Source organism: Sinocyclocheilus anshuiensis, unplaced genomic scaffold, assembly GCF_001515605.1.
Source record: "Sinocyclocheilus anshuiensis isolate Anshui unplaced genomic scaffold, SAMN03320099.WGS_v1.1 scaffold256, whole genome shotgun sequence".
NCBI classification, from domain to species: domain Eukaryota; kingdom Metazoa; phylum Chordata; class Actinopteri; order Cypriniformes; family Cyprinidae; genus Sinocyclocheilus; species Sinocyclocheilus anshuiensis.
In genome coordinates this window covers 4,986-21,812 of record NW_015558587.1, presented here as the reverse complement: position 1 = coordinate 21,812, position 16,827 = coordinate 4,986, and the positions used below count along the sequence as shown (strand labels likewise).

The 16,827-nt window shown below is 39.4% G+C and overlaps 1 protein-coding gene across 1 annotated transcript in view; it reads right to left on the bottom strand.

Annotated features, from left to right (window-relative positions):
- Nucleotides 1-626: 626 nt before the first annotated feature.
- The window catches only part of LOC107679924 (myotubularin-related protein 13-like), a 20,067-nt gene continuing 3,866 nt past the window's right edge, over nucleotides 627-16,827 (bottom strand). The window contains exons 2-14 of the mRNA XM_016475649.1: nucleotides 15,013-15,087; nucleotides 13,767-13,945; nucleotides 12,864-13,040; nucleotides 12,323-12,424; nucleotides 8,423-8,608; nucleotides 7,107-7,233; nucleotides 6,626-6,753; nucleotides 5,294-5,518; nucleotides 4,717-4,824; nucleotides 3,964-4,154; nucleotides 3,793-3,880; nucleotides 3,581-3,712; nucleotides 627-1,847 (exon numbers count right to left, since the gene is read on the bottom strand). Of these exons, the coding sequence (XP_016331135.1) occupies nucleotides 1,749-1,847; nucleotides 3,581-3,712; nucleotides 3,793-3,880; nucleotides 3,964-4,154; nucleotides 4,717-4,824; nucleotides 5,294-5,518; nucleotides 6,626-6,753; nucleotides 7,107-7,233; nucleotides 8,423-8,608; nucleotides 12,323-12,424; nucleotides 12,864-13,040; nucleotides 13,767-13,945; nucleotides 15,013-15,087 (1,817 nt within the window). The 3' untranslated portion in view covers nucleotides 627-1,748. The remainder of the gene's footprint in view (nucleotides 1,848-3,580; nucleotides 3,713-3,792; nucleotides 3,881-3,963; nucleotides 4,155-4,716; nucleotides 4,825-5,293; nucleotides 5,519-6,625; nucleotides 6,754-7,106; nucleotides 7,234-8,422; nucleotides 8,609-12,322; nucleotides 12,425-12,863; nucleotides 13,041-13,766; nucleotides 13,946-15,012; nucleotides 15,088-16,827) is intronic.

Genomic DNA, 16,827 nt, shown 5'->3' with positions numbered 1-16,827 from the left:
ATAAACACATTTCATTACACCAAATAATGTTATTTTTAGCAACATCATATGACCCCTTTAAAAACCAATATTGCTGAAATGTCTGCATTTTTGCCTCATGTCCTGTAAAAATGTTGTTTTGAGGATTTTTACACTTTAGGGATGCATCAGCATATGAAATTAAGTAGGGATGCACCGATATGAACGATTTTGGCCGATACCGATAACTGATAATTCTTTATTTTTGAAAGCCAGGGGGTCTGAATACTTTCCGTACCCACTGTACATCAAATAAACACAATAATACAACGTACAATTGCACAAAAGGCTGCAAACGAACAGCGCGCATCTGAAGTGTCTCTGAAGGAAATAATGCATTATTTATCGGCTTTAAGATATCGGCCAAATTTTCTTATCGGGCCGATACCGATAACAGAAAAAATGAGCATTTATCGGCCGATACCGATATGGTGGCCGATATATCGTGCATCCCTAAAATTTAGCTTTTTCATTCTTACATACTTAAAATACTTTATAGGTCTTATTGTTCATGCAGAATTTATATAGTCATACAGTCACAAAAAGTAATTCATCTTCTCTAGATTTATTTCAAACAACAGCAAAACCCAAAACAAAATATAACCAAAAACAGTAAACAAACCAGAAACATTAGTGGCACCACAAAGTATTGTACATACAGTAACATAATTTTAGGTTCAGTAACAGACATCTTGCCTCATATTTTTTCGTGTTTCTTAAAACTTTGCAGATATGCTACCAAAACAAATGGATAAAACCTTAGTGCCTCAAAAAGCCATCAAAATCACATATAACCTCACAGAGAATGGAGAAATATAGTGTTCTTCCCTTCATTTCAAACAAAACGGCTTACTGATAACCATCTCAGGCAGGAAGTGCTTTGCTTGGTCCGTAAATTGTCTGTAATTAAGTATAAATATGAGTGTTTATTTCAAGTTAGACTAAAAGGTTAGAAAAACATTTAACAGCATATTCAGCAGAATATAAAAAGCTGAAATTGTAATATATGTACATAAGACTCTCCATTCAACAAAAACACACAGGTGACACTTTTAATGCTTAAAAAATAATTTACAGAACAACAACTCTGTTACGCATGAGTATAACATTCATACTGAAAAAAAAGTTTTTGCAAATATATATAAAAAATACTTTGCACACTAGAGCATAAAGTTGTCTGCTCCAAGCTTTTATGTGTTGTTAAAACATAATGCCTTTAGCCTAGTTGTTCTAGTCATTAAAAATCAGTTTTGTACGGAGTGCATATCAATAAGTGCAAATTATTTGCCTTTTACACATTGTGCATCTTTCTAAACATTTGTCAGATTTTGGTGCTTGTTTTGCATTTTAACAGCAGCAACAGTATTTTCGTTTTGCAGAACACACCTCTTGTCACTACTATTTTGACCCCGAGTTTAAGATTAGTGCTATTGCTTTGTCTTAGTTGCATGTAGCAGTTTGTTCAGCAAATATCAGAGTAGTGCATTGCATCATTTCACCAATCACCTGAAACAGAAGCTCAGGATCAAGTTTTTGAGCGCAGGTAGTGGGACGCAGGAAATGCAGCTCCACAGACTAGTGAACGGGGCAGTGCTTTTGTACGTCACTGCTCAGGTGCAGTTTCTCAGGAGTCTTTTGGATTTTCAACAGGCACTGAAGGCTTTACTATGGTCCTACTAATTGCACAGTGAGTCTCCCTGCAGTGAGAGGTGGTGCTGAAGAAAAAGGCTTCATGCATCTGAGATGCAGCTCTGGATCTTATCAATCCATAGCTGGGCACTCTGAGCATCTGCTGCACAGAAGTTGTACACTCGTTTAGTGGTCTTCAGCTGCAAGGACAAAGAAAAAGAGAGAAGAGATTTTAATGTACTTCTATTAAGCAATGATGCATTTATTTCATCAAAAGTGACAGCAAAAACTAATAATGTTACAATTTCACAAAAATGCTGTTCTTTTTAAATTTCTATTCATGCTGATGGATGCTGATTGGTCATAGTAACAGCACGTTCACCATGTCACTGTGGCTGCACCCAACTATTAACCTTATTTTACATGGCAAGTACCAGCTCTTCAAGCTTAAGGCATTTGGCAGACGCTTAAAAGCAACTTACAGGTTATACATTTTTTACCAGTATGTGTGTTCCCTGGGAATCGAACCCACAACCTTTTGCACTGCTAACGCAATGCTCTACCACTGAGCCACAGGAACACAATTTCTATTACAGGTACAACAGCCATGTGCTTCTATTGTTAGTATAGTCACGGCTGTGGGAGTACAGCAAATTCCATTTCAAGGGAAGTCTGTTCACTCTGTGGCCATGTTTGCAATGCCTACAGGCAGCTATTTCAGGCATCCAAGGCCATATCCTATCTACTTGAATGGGAAAATCCTTCAATCTCAAAAATAGCTTGCCATGCTCACATTTAAACAACACATTTCAAACCAGCAACAAAATCTGACATGAACTGTCCCATGTTGTCTCTTGTGCTCACATTAACAAAAGCTTATAATTCAGGCTGGACCAGTCAATGCACACGTGCAGTCCTAAACAAGAGTCTGGAAACAGCATTTCCATCACAACCGGAGCAGCAGCAGTGACACAACGACTTCACGGACTGGCTCTTTTCTTTAGAAGGTGGGAGTTCTCAGTCTCAGCCTCAGACGTCACGCCCACGAACCGCTGGCTGAAGTCGTGGCCTAATGGTTAGAGAGTCGGACTCGTAACCCAATGGTTGCGAGTTCGGGTCTCAGGTCCGGCAGGGATTGTAGGTGGGGGGGAGAGAATGTACAGCGCTCTCTTCCACCTTCAATACCATGACTGAGGTGCCCTTGAGCAAGGCACCGAACCCCCAACTGCTCCCCGGGTGCCACAGCATAAATGGCTGCCCACTGCTCCGGGTGTGTGTTCACGGTGTGTGTGTGTGTGTTCACTGCTGTGTGTGTGCATTTAGGATGGGTTAAATGCAGAGCACTAGTTCCTAGTATGGGTAACCATACTTGGCCACATGTCACATCACTTTAGAATGTCAGATACACAAGGCACACAAAATGGGAAAGTATTTAGGAGTTTTGAAGTCGGGGAATGCATTCTTTCATGTGTCACATCCTTTAATGGTTCGCCTGGAAACAAAGCTGTTCTGATGCCAAACTCCCTCATGGAGGAAGAAAACCATTTTGTTTACAACAGTGACAATGATCGCATATCAGGATCAACTAAATGCGGAATTTTCAGAAGTACGTGAAGGTCACAGCATAGACTCTGCACAACGCTCTTGAATGAATGATTTATTGGTTGCACGGTGGTGTATTATTGTAGGGACATCGACTTAACATTTTTACGCCCCAAATATGATGCTGAACAAAGTGAACTATGATTGGTTGCATTATATGTCTGTCAGATGGCCTCTTGAGTGGTTCTTGGCCAGCCAAAGCTGCGATGAAGTCAAAACCTTCTGCTGTCAATCTGAAGGTCTGGCAACGCAAGACTAGGTATATCTAAATGTCTTGGGTAAAGCGCAGCCTCAAGCACTGCATTGCTTCATTAACTGGTGGAATACTTACATCAAAGAAAGCCTTTTCACTGATGTGTTTGGGGGCTCCTATAGTTGGTGTGGCAATCAGGACAGATTCCACTTCAGCCAGGTCAATATAGCCACGACAGCTTGTATCCTCATCCGTCTCATAATACCTCAGCTATAGGGTCAAAATGCATGACAAATAAATGAATAAATGAAGGTAAAGACCAAAATACAAAAATGTAATAAACGACTTACCTGATGTTTTGTTACGTCAAGAACAAACCACCTAGCTTTCCAAGCTTTAAGTAATGCCCCTCGCTTGTACAGGATTCCCTCAAATGATCTGTATAAAAGAAATGATGGCTTGTTGGCTTTCTCTATAAAGCTCGATTAAGTGGTATCAAAAGTGTTGTCTGTCATTGTTACCTATTGTCTTCATTCTTTGGGGTAAACTGATTGTAGAGCGTGGCTGCCCTGCGATTAACCCCGTTGACTGCAGTGGGGCTGCTGTCTTCTCCGAGGTCGCTGTCAGGTAGGTGCAACATGGAGTGTCGCTGATAGGCCTGCAGGTTGGAGGTGGGGACCAAACCAGAGATGGACACTGACTGTTTCCGCAGCTATGAGATTAAAAGAGCAAGAGATGAGGTCAGTATATCCGGAGAAGACACTTTGCTATTTGCTCACATAAAATCCACAAACAAGGATGCTTCTTTGGTGCTTTCTAAGGCCTTTTTACCACTGCATCCCCAAGCCATACATAAGCAGCTTTGTTTCTACAGCTTAAAGCTGCAGCTCTTGCTGGTGATGTGATATTGGGGTTTCTATTAAGAACCCCCATCAATAAGCGACTTCTGAGAGTTGGTCCCTTAGAATCATTACAGATTTGTTCTGAAAATTTAATTTTAGGTCGATATTCAAATATTAATTTACACAGAAGAATCCAAACCCCAAATTGTCTGGATTTAAGGGTCAGTATCAATCCTAAAATGTTAATATGTGCTTGAAATAGATACATGTTGCATACATGTGTGATGTTAAACATGCCTAAAAATGTGTACACAGTGTGCACATTTATTATACAATTTGGAAAACAAAACAGGTAAGTAAGAAATGCCAGTTGAGGCTACATTTGTGAAGCAAAGTGGAACTAAAATAGCTGGACAGAGAAGCAGCACTCACATTGCCCTCCTGTTTGAGGTCTTCTTGGATGCTGTCTCGCACCTTCTCCAGCGTGGTGTGCCAGGGCTCAGACTGCTGTCCCAGTTCTCCCTCCAGCCTCTCAATGTCCTGCAACAACACAAATCCATTTTAAAGGCTTCCCTTTACTGGTGCCTTTGATCAACCAGGAAATATTTGGGTTCTGCTTTGATATTTTTGTCCTACCAAGCAAGCAGTGCTATGTTTTTGATGGTTGCTTGCGTTATAGTAGCTAGTATAATTCATGCTATTCACAGATAACATCAAAAATGGATGAGTAGATACAGATTGTGCTTTGAGAAGTTCAGAAACACTGAATGGACAAATCCACAAGTAAAATCATGAAAAAGCATGGTGTGAAAAATACAAGGTATGTTTAGAATTTTTTCAGCTGCGTGGTGCAAGCAGAGAAAACTACTACTCACTCTTCTGATAGACGCATCCCTTCGCTCCTTTGATCGGCTGCAATTTTACTGCATCATGTAACATTTTCACTTTGATTGCGGGAGGATAAGGACTTGGTGAGAAACTATTAAAGGACAAAGACATATGGACTCACAGCCAAGAGTTTGGTGATGGCATCAGGTTGGGCACGGCTGACACTGCTGTAACATGGCCAGACGATCCTCCTCTTGGTGGTGGCAATGGTGTCTGACTCTTCTGTGCTCTGTGAGCGCATCGCGAGCATACACCAGTCATAAGAGGGGCCTGTGGACAGCGCCTCTCCAGTGTAGAACTCCCATGTCGCCAGATTGGGGATCGAAATCAGCGGTTTCAACACCACCTAAAGGGAAAACAAAGGAATCATTATTTGTTGGATTTTTCAGTTCTGACTTTACATAAAGGCGCTGTAAGCAATATTAGTCACTGTAGAATTTCTGCCAGAATTAGCCACTGAATTAGTCGCCCTCCCTCTTTCCAAAATCTTACCCTATGAAGGTATTGTCCTACCATTATGCATGTTTACATGCACTCATTTTTGTCAATCGGAACAAATCCATCCGATTTCAAATTATGAAAGTTCAGTTTATATGAGTGTTACAATCTGATTCACATAGTCATTTACATGTTCATTACAAGCATTCTGAAGGAAATTTTAGCGTATACAGAACCAGAGAAAGCCACTGTGATAATGTCGTCGGCGCTAAAAAAAAAAGCTGACATATCATCAGAAGACCAAAATATTCAGTCTCCTTTACTGAACAGTCCGGAAAATGTAAATATACATACGCACGTTTGTGAGACTGAAAACATATGCAAAACATAAAACATATAGATTTAAGTATTTACATGCTTCATTTTTTTCTGTTGATTGGATTATTTCAGCTCTAGCACACTTACAGAACTTTTAAGTTGGAAGAAGCATGATGCTTGTTCTTTCCTAACCTTAAAATCTCACAGTCTCAAGATTAGAACGTGTGACCCTCTCCAGTGTTTGGTTGTAAGAAAGGAATGGGGAAGAAAGAAGAAACAGCCCACAGGGCCCTTTGCTCTCACTAAACTTCATAAAACATGTTTTTGTTGGGCTATGGGTGACTCGCTGAACTGATTCACTCATTTTGAAACTGTCAGGGGATGACTGCCAGTGAGAAGAAACCTATGTTAAAAACAACTTTCACTCAAGCCTGGATTTGAGGATAGGGCACTTTCCCATTCAAGTTTTGTTTTTTATAGACTGTCACCACCTGATTCACTTGTAACAAGACTGCTTTATAAGGTCAGAGGCTGTTTTGCAATTGTGGGGAACTATCCTTCACTGTGAATGCGATCTGGCAAAAGACGTCAGCATGTTTGGGACTGGTAGTCAACATAAACTTTAAGCAGAGTGCTCTAGGGTAAAGGCCATTAGAGCTGTCTGGTACCTCTGCACACACCCAGATAGACTCTTTACCTCCGTCTCTGAGGGACTGTACAGGTAGTTGAAGAAGAGAGGGCTCTTGTGGTGCATTCGGTTGATACACTCCCAGATACAGATTCCTCTCTTGGACTGCTTTTCTCCTTTGTCCTCAAACAATGTGCCTTTAGTGAGGAGACACAAAGAAGAACTTGTGAAATTACACATTACTCAGAGCAATGTGATAAGGTGTGAAACAAAATATCAGAAGCCAAGTCTGATAAGACTAGCAGCACTTAAAAGAAGTGCTTCCAAAGGTCATCAGGGCTGCTACAGGTAGGTAAAACTTTTCTGAGCAAGACTGCACGTGTCTGTTGTAATACTATACAGGCATTCAAAGCCTTGTTTATTTGAAGAACACAGCTGAAAAACATTTGCACAATAATGTAATTATGGCAATACAAAAAGACAAATACTGTTTTGTGGTGGAATGTGTGTTTCTTCTTAAAGAATGACATGAGGAGTTGTGCATACACACCATGCTCCAGGCGCTCATAGTCCGAATCCAGAAGGAAGTTTTTGAAGCGATTGGAGATGTAGTGGTATGCCAGAAACTTCAGATAGTATTGATTAAACTCAAACTCAAGGGGGTACTGGTAATGAACCTGGAATAAGAAAGTCAATGTGTCACACTAGAGAAGCTTTTTGGCCTTATTTCACTGCTACAGCGATTCAACAAATATAATAATGATTAGTAAACGCCCAGGAAATTATTAGTTGAAGGGAATTTAAAAATACAAAAATAACAGCAGCAGGAGGGACATAATGTGGTAATGTACAGCCAACAGGATGTAGACAGAAGAGCTTGCAAAGTTCTCACACTCGAGGCCACCTGGACTTCCTGGCAAAAACAACAGCTGCCTCTAAGATGAGACACTTCTATTTTCAGATGCTTTCACTATATTTCTGTGGTCTGACATTGCCGGACCTCCGCTGGGTCATTCAAATGCTCTACGCCTTGATTTCATCACATATGCCTAAAAACAATAAATGTCTGTAAACGCATGGGAGTGGTGCGCGTTGTCTCTGGAGGGAGAAAAACTTTTCCTGCCCTTTACTTAATGTAGCACAGACTGAACAGAAACCCCAAAATTGGAGTTTTCCACCGGTTGTGCTAAACTTGCCGATGTTGGGAGGTGATGGCGAAACACTCCAGCCAGGACAATGCTGGCCGCAGGTTAAACACCATCTGTGTACGATCATTTCAAAGGGGGTTGGGGGTAGGTAGATGTGCCGAAGGAGCAGCTCTGTCTAAATTACTTGCCCACCATGGGGATTGCAAAAGAAAAGCTAGAGCATGCATTCTGACAGCTGAGTCTTTCTCGTCCTCCTCCTTCTGGCTGGACGCTGCAGGAATGCTGTGAGCTCATGGACGAAGCACGGTGGGAACAAGAGAAGGGTGGTGTGAGAGACAGAGATCGGGAGTTATGAAGTGATTCTGGGCAGTGTGTGAAAAAGAGAGATGGAGCAATTGGTTATTTGTTATTTAGCACACACTTATCCAAAATGAACATGGACAGTCCCATTTGGTGCAGCCTGGGGTTAAGGTGTCTTGCTCAAATGCAAAATGGTCATGGGGTTCATGAGTCATTCCATCTGTGGTTTGAACCTACAGCCTTTGGGTTTCCAGCCCAGATCTTTAACCACTACGATTCCACCACCGCAGATAATGGAAAACATCAGAAGATTGCTGGTTCAAGAAGCAAGATCATTATCTCCTTCAGCAAGGCAAGTAACCCCAGGTTACTTTGGATAAAGGTGTCTGTTACACGACTGCTTATATAGTCAACTTGCCTGATGGACACAGTCAAGAAACTGGAGGAAGATGGGAGTGAAGCCACTGCCCTGGCTGCTGGGGGTCAGGTTGCCACGTTGGCTGAATTTGTGGCCAAAAGACAGCCACTCTTTCTCCAAAAGCACCTGAAAGCCCTCTAAGGTCCTGTAGAATGGATCACTGAGCACCTGCACAAGGGAAACCACCTACAGAAACAACAGAGAGGAAGAGAGGAATGTAATGAGTTACAAACACGGGCCAATACTTGAGAAGTACCCAGTATAAGTAAATGCTGGCCCTATTGGATTTAACCCTTGCTGACCCAATACGTGTATCAGTGACTGTCACAACTCACACATCCCAACAGCTTTTACCTGACAAAAACATTTACCATCAGAACTCTGCCTGGGAGCTTTCTCCATGTGGCAACCTCTTAACTGCAATATTCTGTACATTAAGCATTAAGTTTGTCACAATTACTTAAGGTCTGCATGAAAATAGTAATTGACCCTATTTACTTACTACTAGTGCTGTCAAACGATTAATCGTGATTAATCGCATCCAAAATAAAAGTTTTTGTTTACATAATATATGTGTTTGTGCTATGTATATTTATTATGTATTTATAAATACAAACACATGCATGTATATATTTAAGAAAAATGTGTTATGTTTATATATTAAATATATTTAAATATAATATAAAATATAAGAATATATAGAAATGTATATGCATGTAAACATTTCTAAAATATATGCTGTATGTGAGTGTATCTATATATAAGTCAAGTCAAGTCAAGTCACCTTTATTTATATAGCGCTTTTAACAATACAGATTGTGTCAAAGCAACTGAACAGCATTAATTAGGAAAATAGTGTCAATAATGCAAAATGACAATAGTAAACACAAATTTTTCAGTTAAAGACAGTTCATCATTGAATTCAGTGATGTCAACATCCAGCTCAGTTTAAATAGTATCTTTGCAATCAAGTCAACGGTATCGCTGGAAATGAAGTGTCCCCAACTAAGCAAGCCAGAGGCGACAGCGGCAAGGAACCAAAACTCCATCGGTGACAGAATGGAGAAAAAACCTTGGGAGAAACCAGACTCAGTCGGGGGGCCAGTTATATGTATATGGCCATATACATAATAAATATACACAGTACACGCGCATATATTATGTTAACAAAAACTTTTATTTTGGATGCGATTAATCGCGATTAATTGTTTGACAGCACTACTTACTACATGAATAATCTTGTGGTTAACAATTAATCCACAGGAAAAAAAGTTTTTTTTTCACACTCATTAGCCAAAATCTGAAAATTTGCTTTCACTCTGTAATGGCATTACTTCTCTGAAGACGACTGTTTGACAGTTTGGGCAGAACATACTTAAAGGGAGAATTCACTCAAAAATGAAAATTCTGCCATGAATAACTCACCCTCATGTCGATCCAAACCTGTAAAACCTTTGTTCATCTTTGGAACACAAATTAAGATATTTTTGATGAAATCCGAGCGCTTTCTGACCCTGCATAGACAGTAACACAACTACCACGTTGAAGGCCCAGAAAGGTAGCAAGGACATCAATAAAATAGTCCATGTTCAACCGTAATTTTATGAAGCTACAAGAATACTTTTTGTGTGCAAAGAAAACAAAAATAACGACTTATTCGACAATTTCTTCTCTTCCATGTCAGTCTTCGACGTGCGTTCACGAGAGTAACACGACGCATGCGTGTGGTGCTGCTGATGCAGGAGCCGGTGTTCTGACGCAGAACCCAGAAGCGCTGTGCCTTGTTTATGTAAACATGTCTGAAGATTTCGACTGAGAGGATGACTTGCAATTTTTTGCCCAGCCCTACTTATTTGAACCAGAATATAGAGACGATGAACTAAGAGAGATGGCCATTCTATGCAAGAACAGCGGCTCCTGCTTCAGCAGCACCACAAGCATGCGTCATGGGTATTCTCATGAACGCGCATCGAAGACCAACACGGAAGAGAAGAAATAGTTGAATTAAGTTGTTATTTATTTTTATTTTTTTGCAGACAAAATGTTTTCTCATAGCTTCATTAAATTACGGTTGAACCACTGATGTCACATGGACTATTTTTACATGTCCTTACTACCTTTCTGGTCCTTGATCGTGGTACTACCCTTGCTGTCTGCAGGGTCAGAAAGCTCTCAGATTTCATAAAAAATATCTTAATTTGTGTTCTGAAGATGAACGAAGGTCTTACGGGTTTGGAACGACATGAGGGTGAGTAATTAATGACAGAATTTTCATTTTTTGGTAAACTATCCCTTTAACAACTCCCCACCAAACATCAGTCTTCTGCAAGCTACATATGTGACCCTGGACCACAAAACCTTAAGTCTTCAGTTGACTATGCCAAATATTGTCATATCCTAACAAACCATACATTTCAGATGGTCTTCGAAAAATTGACACTTAAGACTGGTTTTGTGGTCCAGGGTCACATATGGTGAGGAGGTTCTTTAAAATCAAGCCCCGTCTATTATTCAGTTTTCCGTTTTACTCTGAAAAACATCAAAATGCTGAAGTAAAAACCTGTTGCAGTTTCCAGTAATAAACTTCCAGTTTATGTGGAACAAAATTATTTATAATCAATAATGCATTGTGAATACCACTTCAAAAATATGTCTGCTAGAGAATAAAATGTAAATGTTACATGTAAAGCTTTGCTATAACCAAAGGCAGAATTTCTACAGAGCCTGTTTCAATGAGTTATAGAAATATAATTATTGTAAGCATTATTGGAGCAATTTCACAAAGCAGTAAGCAATATCACAACACCTTCCAAGACTGAAAGCATGGTCATGTGACAACAATGTGATTCTGTTCTCTCCTACAAAGCCAGACATATGGAGCCTATTTAGATGAGTACATCAGATCAGGCCTACAGAGAGAATGGCAAAATGGTCAAGAAGCAGGAATAGACTTGTTCAGACACGTGCATGATTCTGACCACAGCTACATTTAACAACCCCAGCTGACACTCAGAGAACACAATTCTGTTTCTAATGACAGTTAACTGATCAAGTCAGCATGGAAAATCTGAGCTGTGACCGCAAAAATGTCTCTGCTGTAACAGCATAACAAAATTAAAGTTTCAATTCAAAATAGACATTTAAAAAAAAACTTTAAGGTGTAAAGATGACTGTTAGGCATTTGTAGGTTGACATTCCCATTACTGTTTTTATTGACTGACACGTGAACTTTTGGTCCAACCAATGGCCGAAGTTTGGGGTGAAACTATCTGCTATAAGCTGTTTTTAAGGAAACTGGATATCATTATTTTTTGAACAATGAAATATGATTGAAGATGCATTGGGAATCCTGTTTCAAAATTGTGTTGGCAACTCCATGTATTGCCTTAACAAGGTGAATAATATTTAAATCCGATAATAGGCAAAGACAAGGCTCTAAAACAGTACACCAATGCTTTCATCGACTCTCCAGAATTCAGATCGACTCAGATGAACAGGGGTGAGAGGTTTCAGGTAATGTTTAAAGTGTATTATTTAAACATATCCATTGAATAGTTTTAATGGTGAAAAATCAAAATATAACATCAACATTGTCATTTCTGGATCCTGATACTGTTATAAAACATTTTATATAAAACAGGGGTGCACAACTACCTTCCTTCAGAGTTCAGTTCCAACCCTGATCAAACACACCTGTCTGTAATTATCAAGTGCTCCTTCAGATCCTAATTAGCTGGTTAAGCTGTGTTTGAGCAGGGTTGGAGCTGAACTCTGCAGGAAGGTAGATCTCCAGGAACAGGGTTGGGCACCCCTGCTCTAAAACAAGCATCTAAAAAGCAGATGGAATAGGACTGTTAAATTGTCACATGCTATAGCACACGTGTGTGAGACGATGCTCACCTGAGTGGTAATGTCCCAGCCATCCTCAAGACTAACTAGTACAGATGATCCACTGTCCAGCAATTCCACCACAACCAGAGCCAGCTGCAGCAGTTTGTGTAGCTGTTGAACACACAGATACAAAGTACAAAACAACACATTCGAAGTTTAGCAATTCCTGTGCATTTATTGTAACACTGCTGTGCACACTGCTGACTAAGAGCTCTCAGAGTGTCTTGGCAGAGATCCTTACAGATAATATTGTTTTAGTGTCTGAGACACAGTGGACCATAAGGCCAAAGGGTTTTGTGAGTGCATGGGTTTTAGAGTGGTAAGCAACTTTATTTTGCTTGAATTGTGTCATGCAATTTTCCCATCTTTGTGTTGTATGGTTTCCCATGGGTGACTAGTTTTAAGGAAAGACTTTTCAAAAGGGTCAGAGTCACACAGGCCAACCTGTTTCTGGTTTTCTTAAGATATAGGCCACTGTGAGTCACAATAAGGGGAAGGTGCAGGGGTAGTTTTAATACTAAGGGAATGTGTGTTCAGAGGTCATGCTAACCTGTAGCATCCATTCGCTCTCCTCCAGAACCTTAAGGAACGAGTCCTCTGTGTCTGAGGACATGGAACTGGGTGCACACGCTCTTAGAAGCTTCTTGAAGGACCCCTTCACCTGTTTTGTGTCTGCAAACTCTACCGGCACCAGTTCACAGTTCAGTGCTGAGTCCAGTCTTAAGCCCTGTCATGGAAAAGCATTTGGTACAAACTTTTAATTTTGTTTTGTTTCATTTCTGGAAATAACAGAGCATAGAAACAAACATTTGGATTATGCCTCTTGGTAGAACGTTGTGTAGAAGTTTTGCTTGTTTCCAGACCAGAGTCACACATTTGTATTTCAATAAGGTTTTATCATTGTATCCAAGACTATAATTTTGAGCAGACTAATTATTTTACTCATTGTGGATGAAATTAAATTTCCACTTCACAGGCAACAACAAAAATTCAAAACAGACAGTTAATGTACTGAGTAGGACCAGCCAAATAACTTAGAGTTTACTTAACTGTCAACCACAGGGCTGATTTATTCCAACTATTAATTTTCATTTTTTTTACATTGAATATTAAAGAAACACATTATCTAAAAGGTAAAATGTAACACAAAGTTCCTTCAGGCATCCAAATGTAATATAATTTCAGCAAAAACAGACAAATTGTGTCAATAAATCAGAGCTTTTATAAATGGCTATTATGAGGTCCTTATCTAGTCATGAATTTATTATGCGCTGGGGAGAACGCTGTCCAAGTATTTCAGGGTGATATGACCTGGTACACTTCCAACACAAAAATGAAAAAAGGCTATTTAGAAATGAACACTTCTTCCCCATAAAAGGTTCATCACACAAGGTCAGCATCAAATCCTTAGCTTCTTCTCTCGAAGAACTCATAGTAAGTGTAACATCTTTACCCTGAGATGAGACTTTTCGCCAAAGATGTAGAGAGCAGCTTGATGCTTGAGGAGTTGGGCCTGGAGGTTCTCAATGCCTGTAGGGGGCGCCAGACCCTTGCCAGCCAACTGCGTGCCCATGTCGGCAGCAGCGGGATGCTGGATGAATCTGCTGCTAGAGCGCAGACTAGCCCACACACCTTTCAGAGAGAGGGGATACAACAGATGTGTGTGAACAGGTTAGGCAGGATTACAAAAATTGCTTTGTAAAAACAAACCATCGTAACTAATATCAAGGACGGACAAACTCAGCTGTGCTAAAATGTGCTTAGAGTACTATACACTTATTAGTAGCTTAAAATCATAATCAAATTAGCCACATTAAAAAAAACATGTAAGGGGTAGGGAGTGTGAAGAACTTTAAATGATGGCTGTTGAACCAAAGACTTAAACTACTTCAGTCTGTGTGCATTGAATTTATTTAATACATTCACAATTGTATGTAACAAGTTTCACAATTTGAGTTGAATTACTGAAATAAATGAACTTTTCCACGACATTCTAATTTATTGAGATGCACCTGTATACTGTATATATATATATATATTCCATTTGAATATATTTTAAAATGAAATTTATTTCTATGATCAAAGCTGAATTTTCAGCATCATTAATCCAGCCGTCACATGATCCTTCAGAAATAATTCTAATATGATTTTGGTGCTCAATTATTAATAATAGTTAATAATGGTTCTTACTATTATCAATGATGAATATAGTTTTTGCTGCTTCATATTTTTGTGGAAACTGTGATACATTAATCCCTTGTTGAATGTAAGTATTAATTTCCATACATATTATATTGCTTTCTCCAAACCTTTCAGTGGAAGCGTATCATGGTTTCCACAAAAATATTAAGCAGCAAAACTAGGGATGTAATGATTCACTCAACTCGCGATTCGATTCGATTCACGATTTTTTTTTAACAAAATGAGATTTTTCCGCTGTAAACAAAGCAGCGCTGCACTTATGAACTTTAATATTCAGGACTCCAGACTGCGACCATTTTTTCTGCCTGTGCGACTAAATTTTGTGTGCCTTCAGCCTAAAGTTTACTTCAGGAAACCAGAAAAGTCAGTGGTAACCTCATTGTAGTATGACTTTCAGACACTACAGAGGCATGGACAGAGGTCAAAGAGAGGCTGAGAACATGGATTAAGTCAAGTATGGATTAGGTTAGTGAGAATAAGTAAAACAGAAACTATACCTTGATTGTGAATTCTTCCCTTAGCTGGAGCTTTTTGGTTTGAGTGAGTGAATAGTTTATCTCTGTACCCAAGTACTGGTAGATTAAAGGTGCAGGAGTTGGTGGTGGCACAGAGAACCAGGAAATAAAAACAGAAAACAAAATTCACACACATGCAACAATCACCCCCTCTGAAGACAGACAGGACAGTCATTAGCAGCTCAGCTTACTGAGACAGACGAGAGAGAAATGCTGCAGGCCTGTATAACATTAGGATTTTAAGTTTAGAGGTCGACTGATTTATCACTTTTGCCAAATAATCAGTATCAATAATGGCTTTTGAAACTCTTTGATATTAGGAAAAAATGTCGGTTTCAATATTGATTTCATTTATATAATTATTTAGATTTCAATAAATAGTAATAATTATTTAAATAAATAAATAATTTATGTATTGAGTTCTGCTAACTCTGACTGAAAAGTGAAATTTTTTTGTTTTAATATAATACCAGATTACTGGACGTTTATGGTGAGCAAATGCTGACTGCAGATATTATTGGCCACAATAATTATGTACAGTATCATCTTTTTAATAGATATTATTGTGATTTTTGGTTGCACAATAGACTGCACACAGGATTTCATATACTGTATACTGAACTCCTGTAGCTTTGATGACTTGCATGCTTTTAAAAGCTATCTGCGATTAATTAGGAAGGCATCACACAATTAATCCCCCCCCCCCCATATAGGTTATCATACTGGCAAAATCCAATATTGGTCGACCTCTATTTGGTTACCTGAATTTTTTTTTAGACGTGACGTGAAGTATGCAAAGATGGGGCATCAATGAAGAACAAACAAAAGGTTTACATTAGGGCTGCACGATAAATCGCATGCGATATTTAATGCGCATCTTATCAGTAAAGCCGGTTCTGTAATCAGCGGTAAATCTCCATCACCTCTGTGTAGTTAATGCTGCTCAATGTGAAAGCCCGCAGGTGATGGAGATTTACCGCTGATTACAGAACCGGCTTTCTGACAAGATGCGCATTAAATATCGCATGCGATTTATCGTGCAGCCCTAGTTTACATGAATGACAGGAACATTACGTCAATGAGATGAGTATATAAATAAGAGGAGATCAAAGAATACAGAAAAATATAAGAAGTATACATGGAAAACTAGATTTGTATGTTTTGTGATGAAAATGTGAGTGGTGCTTGACTTAAACAATGGCAAGGTGTTGTGGGTGGTGGCCAGGGCATCACTATGTGGTTCACATGGTTTTCTTGGTGGTTATTTACAGGTCCAAGTCAATAGATCTCACTGACAAGTCTCTAAACTGAAGCAGCAAGATTGAGATATGATTTATGTAGCACAAGATACATACAAGGTGTGGAATGATTCAAACGAGTTAAAGGGGTCATATGATGTTGCTAAAAAGAACATTATTTGGTGTAATGAAATGTGTTTATGCGTTTTAAGGTTCAAACAACACATTATTTTACTGTACATTATTGTTTCTCCTCTATGCCCCGCCTTTCTGAAACACGTTTTTTTTACAAAGCTCATCGGTCTGAAAAGCGAGGTGTGCTGTGATTGTCCAGCTATCCAGTGCGTTGTGATTGGCCCGAATACCGCATGTGACGGAAATGTTACGCCCCTTACCATACTGTGATGCCGTGTCCCGGCCAAAGCGACGAGACAAAAACATTAAAACCCAATATAAACGAGGCATTTGTTGCATCCAGTGGGGACATAATTACAGATTATAATGACTTATACTGTCTTTTTACGCGTTGTGTTGCATCGCGCTGCGTAAACATAAAACC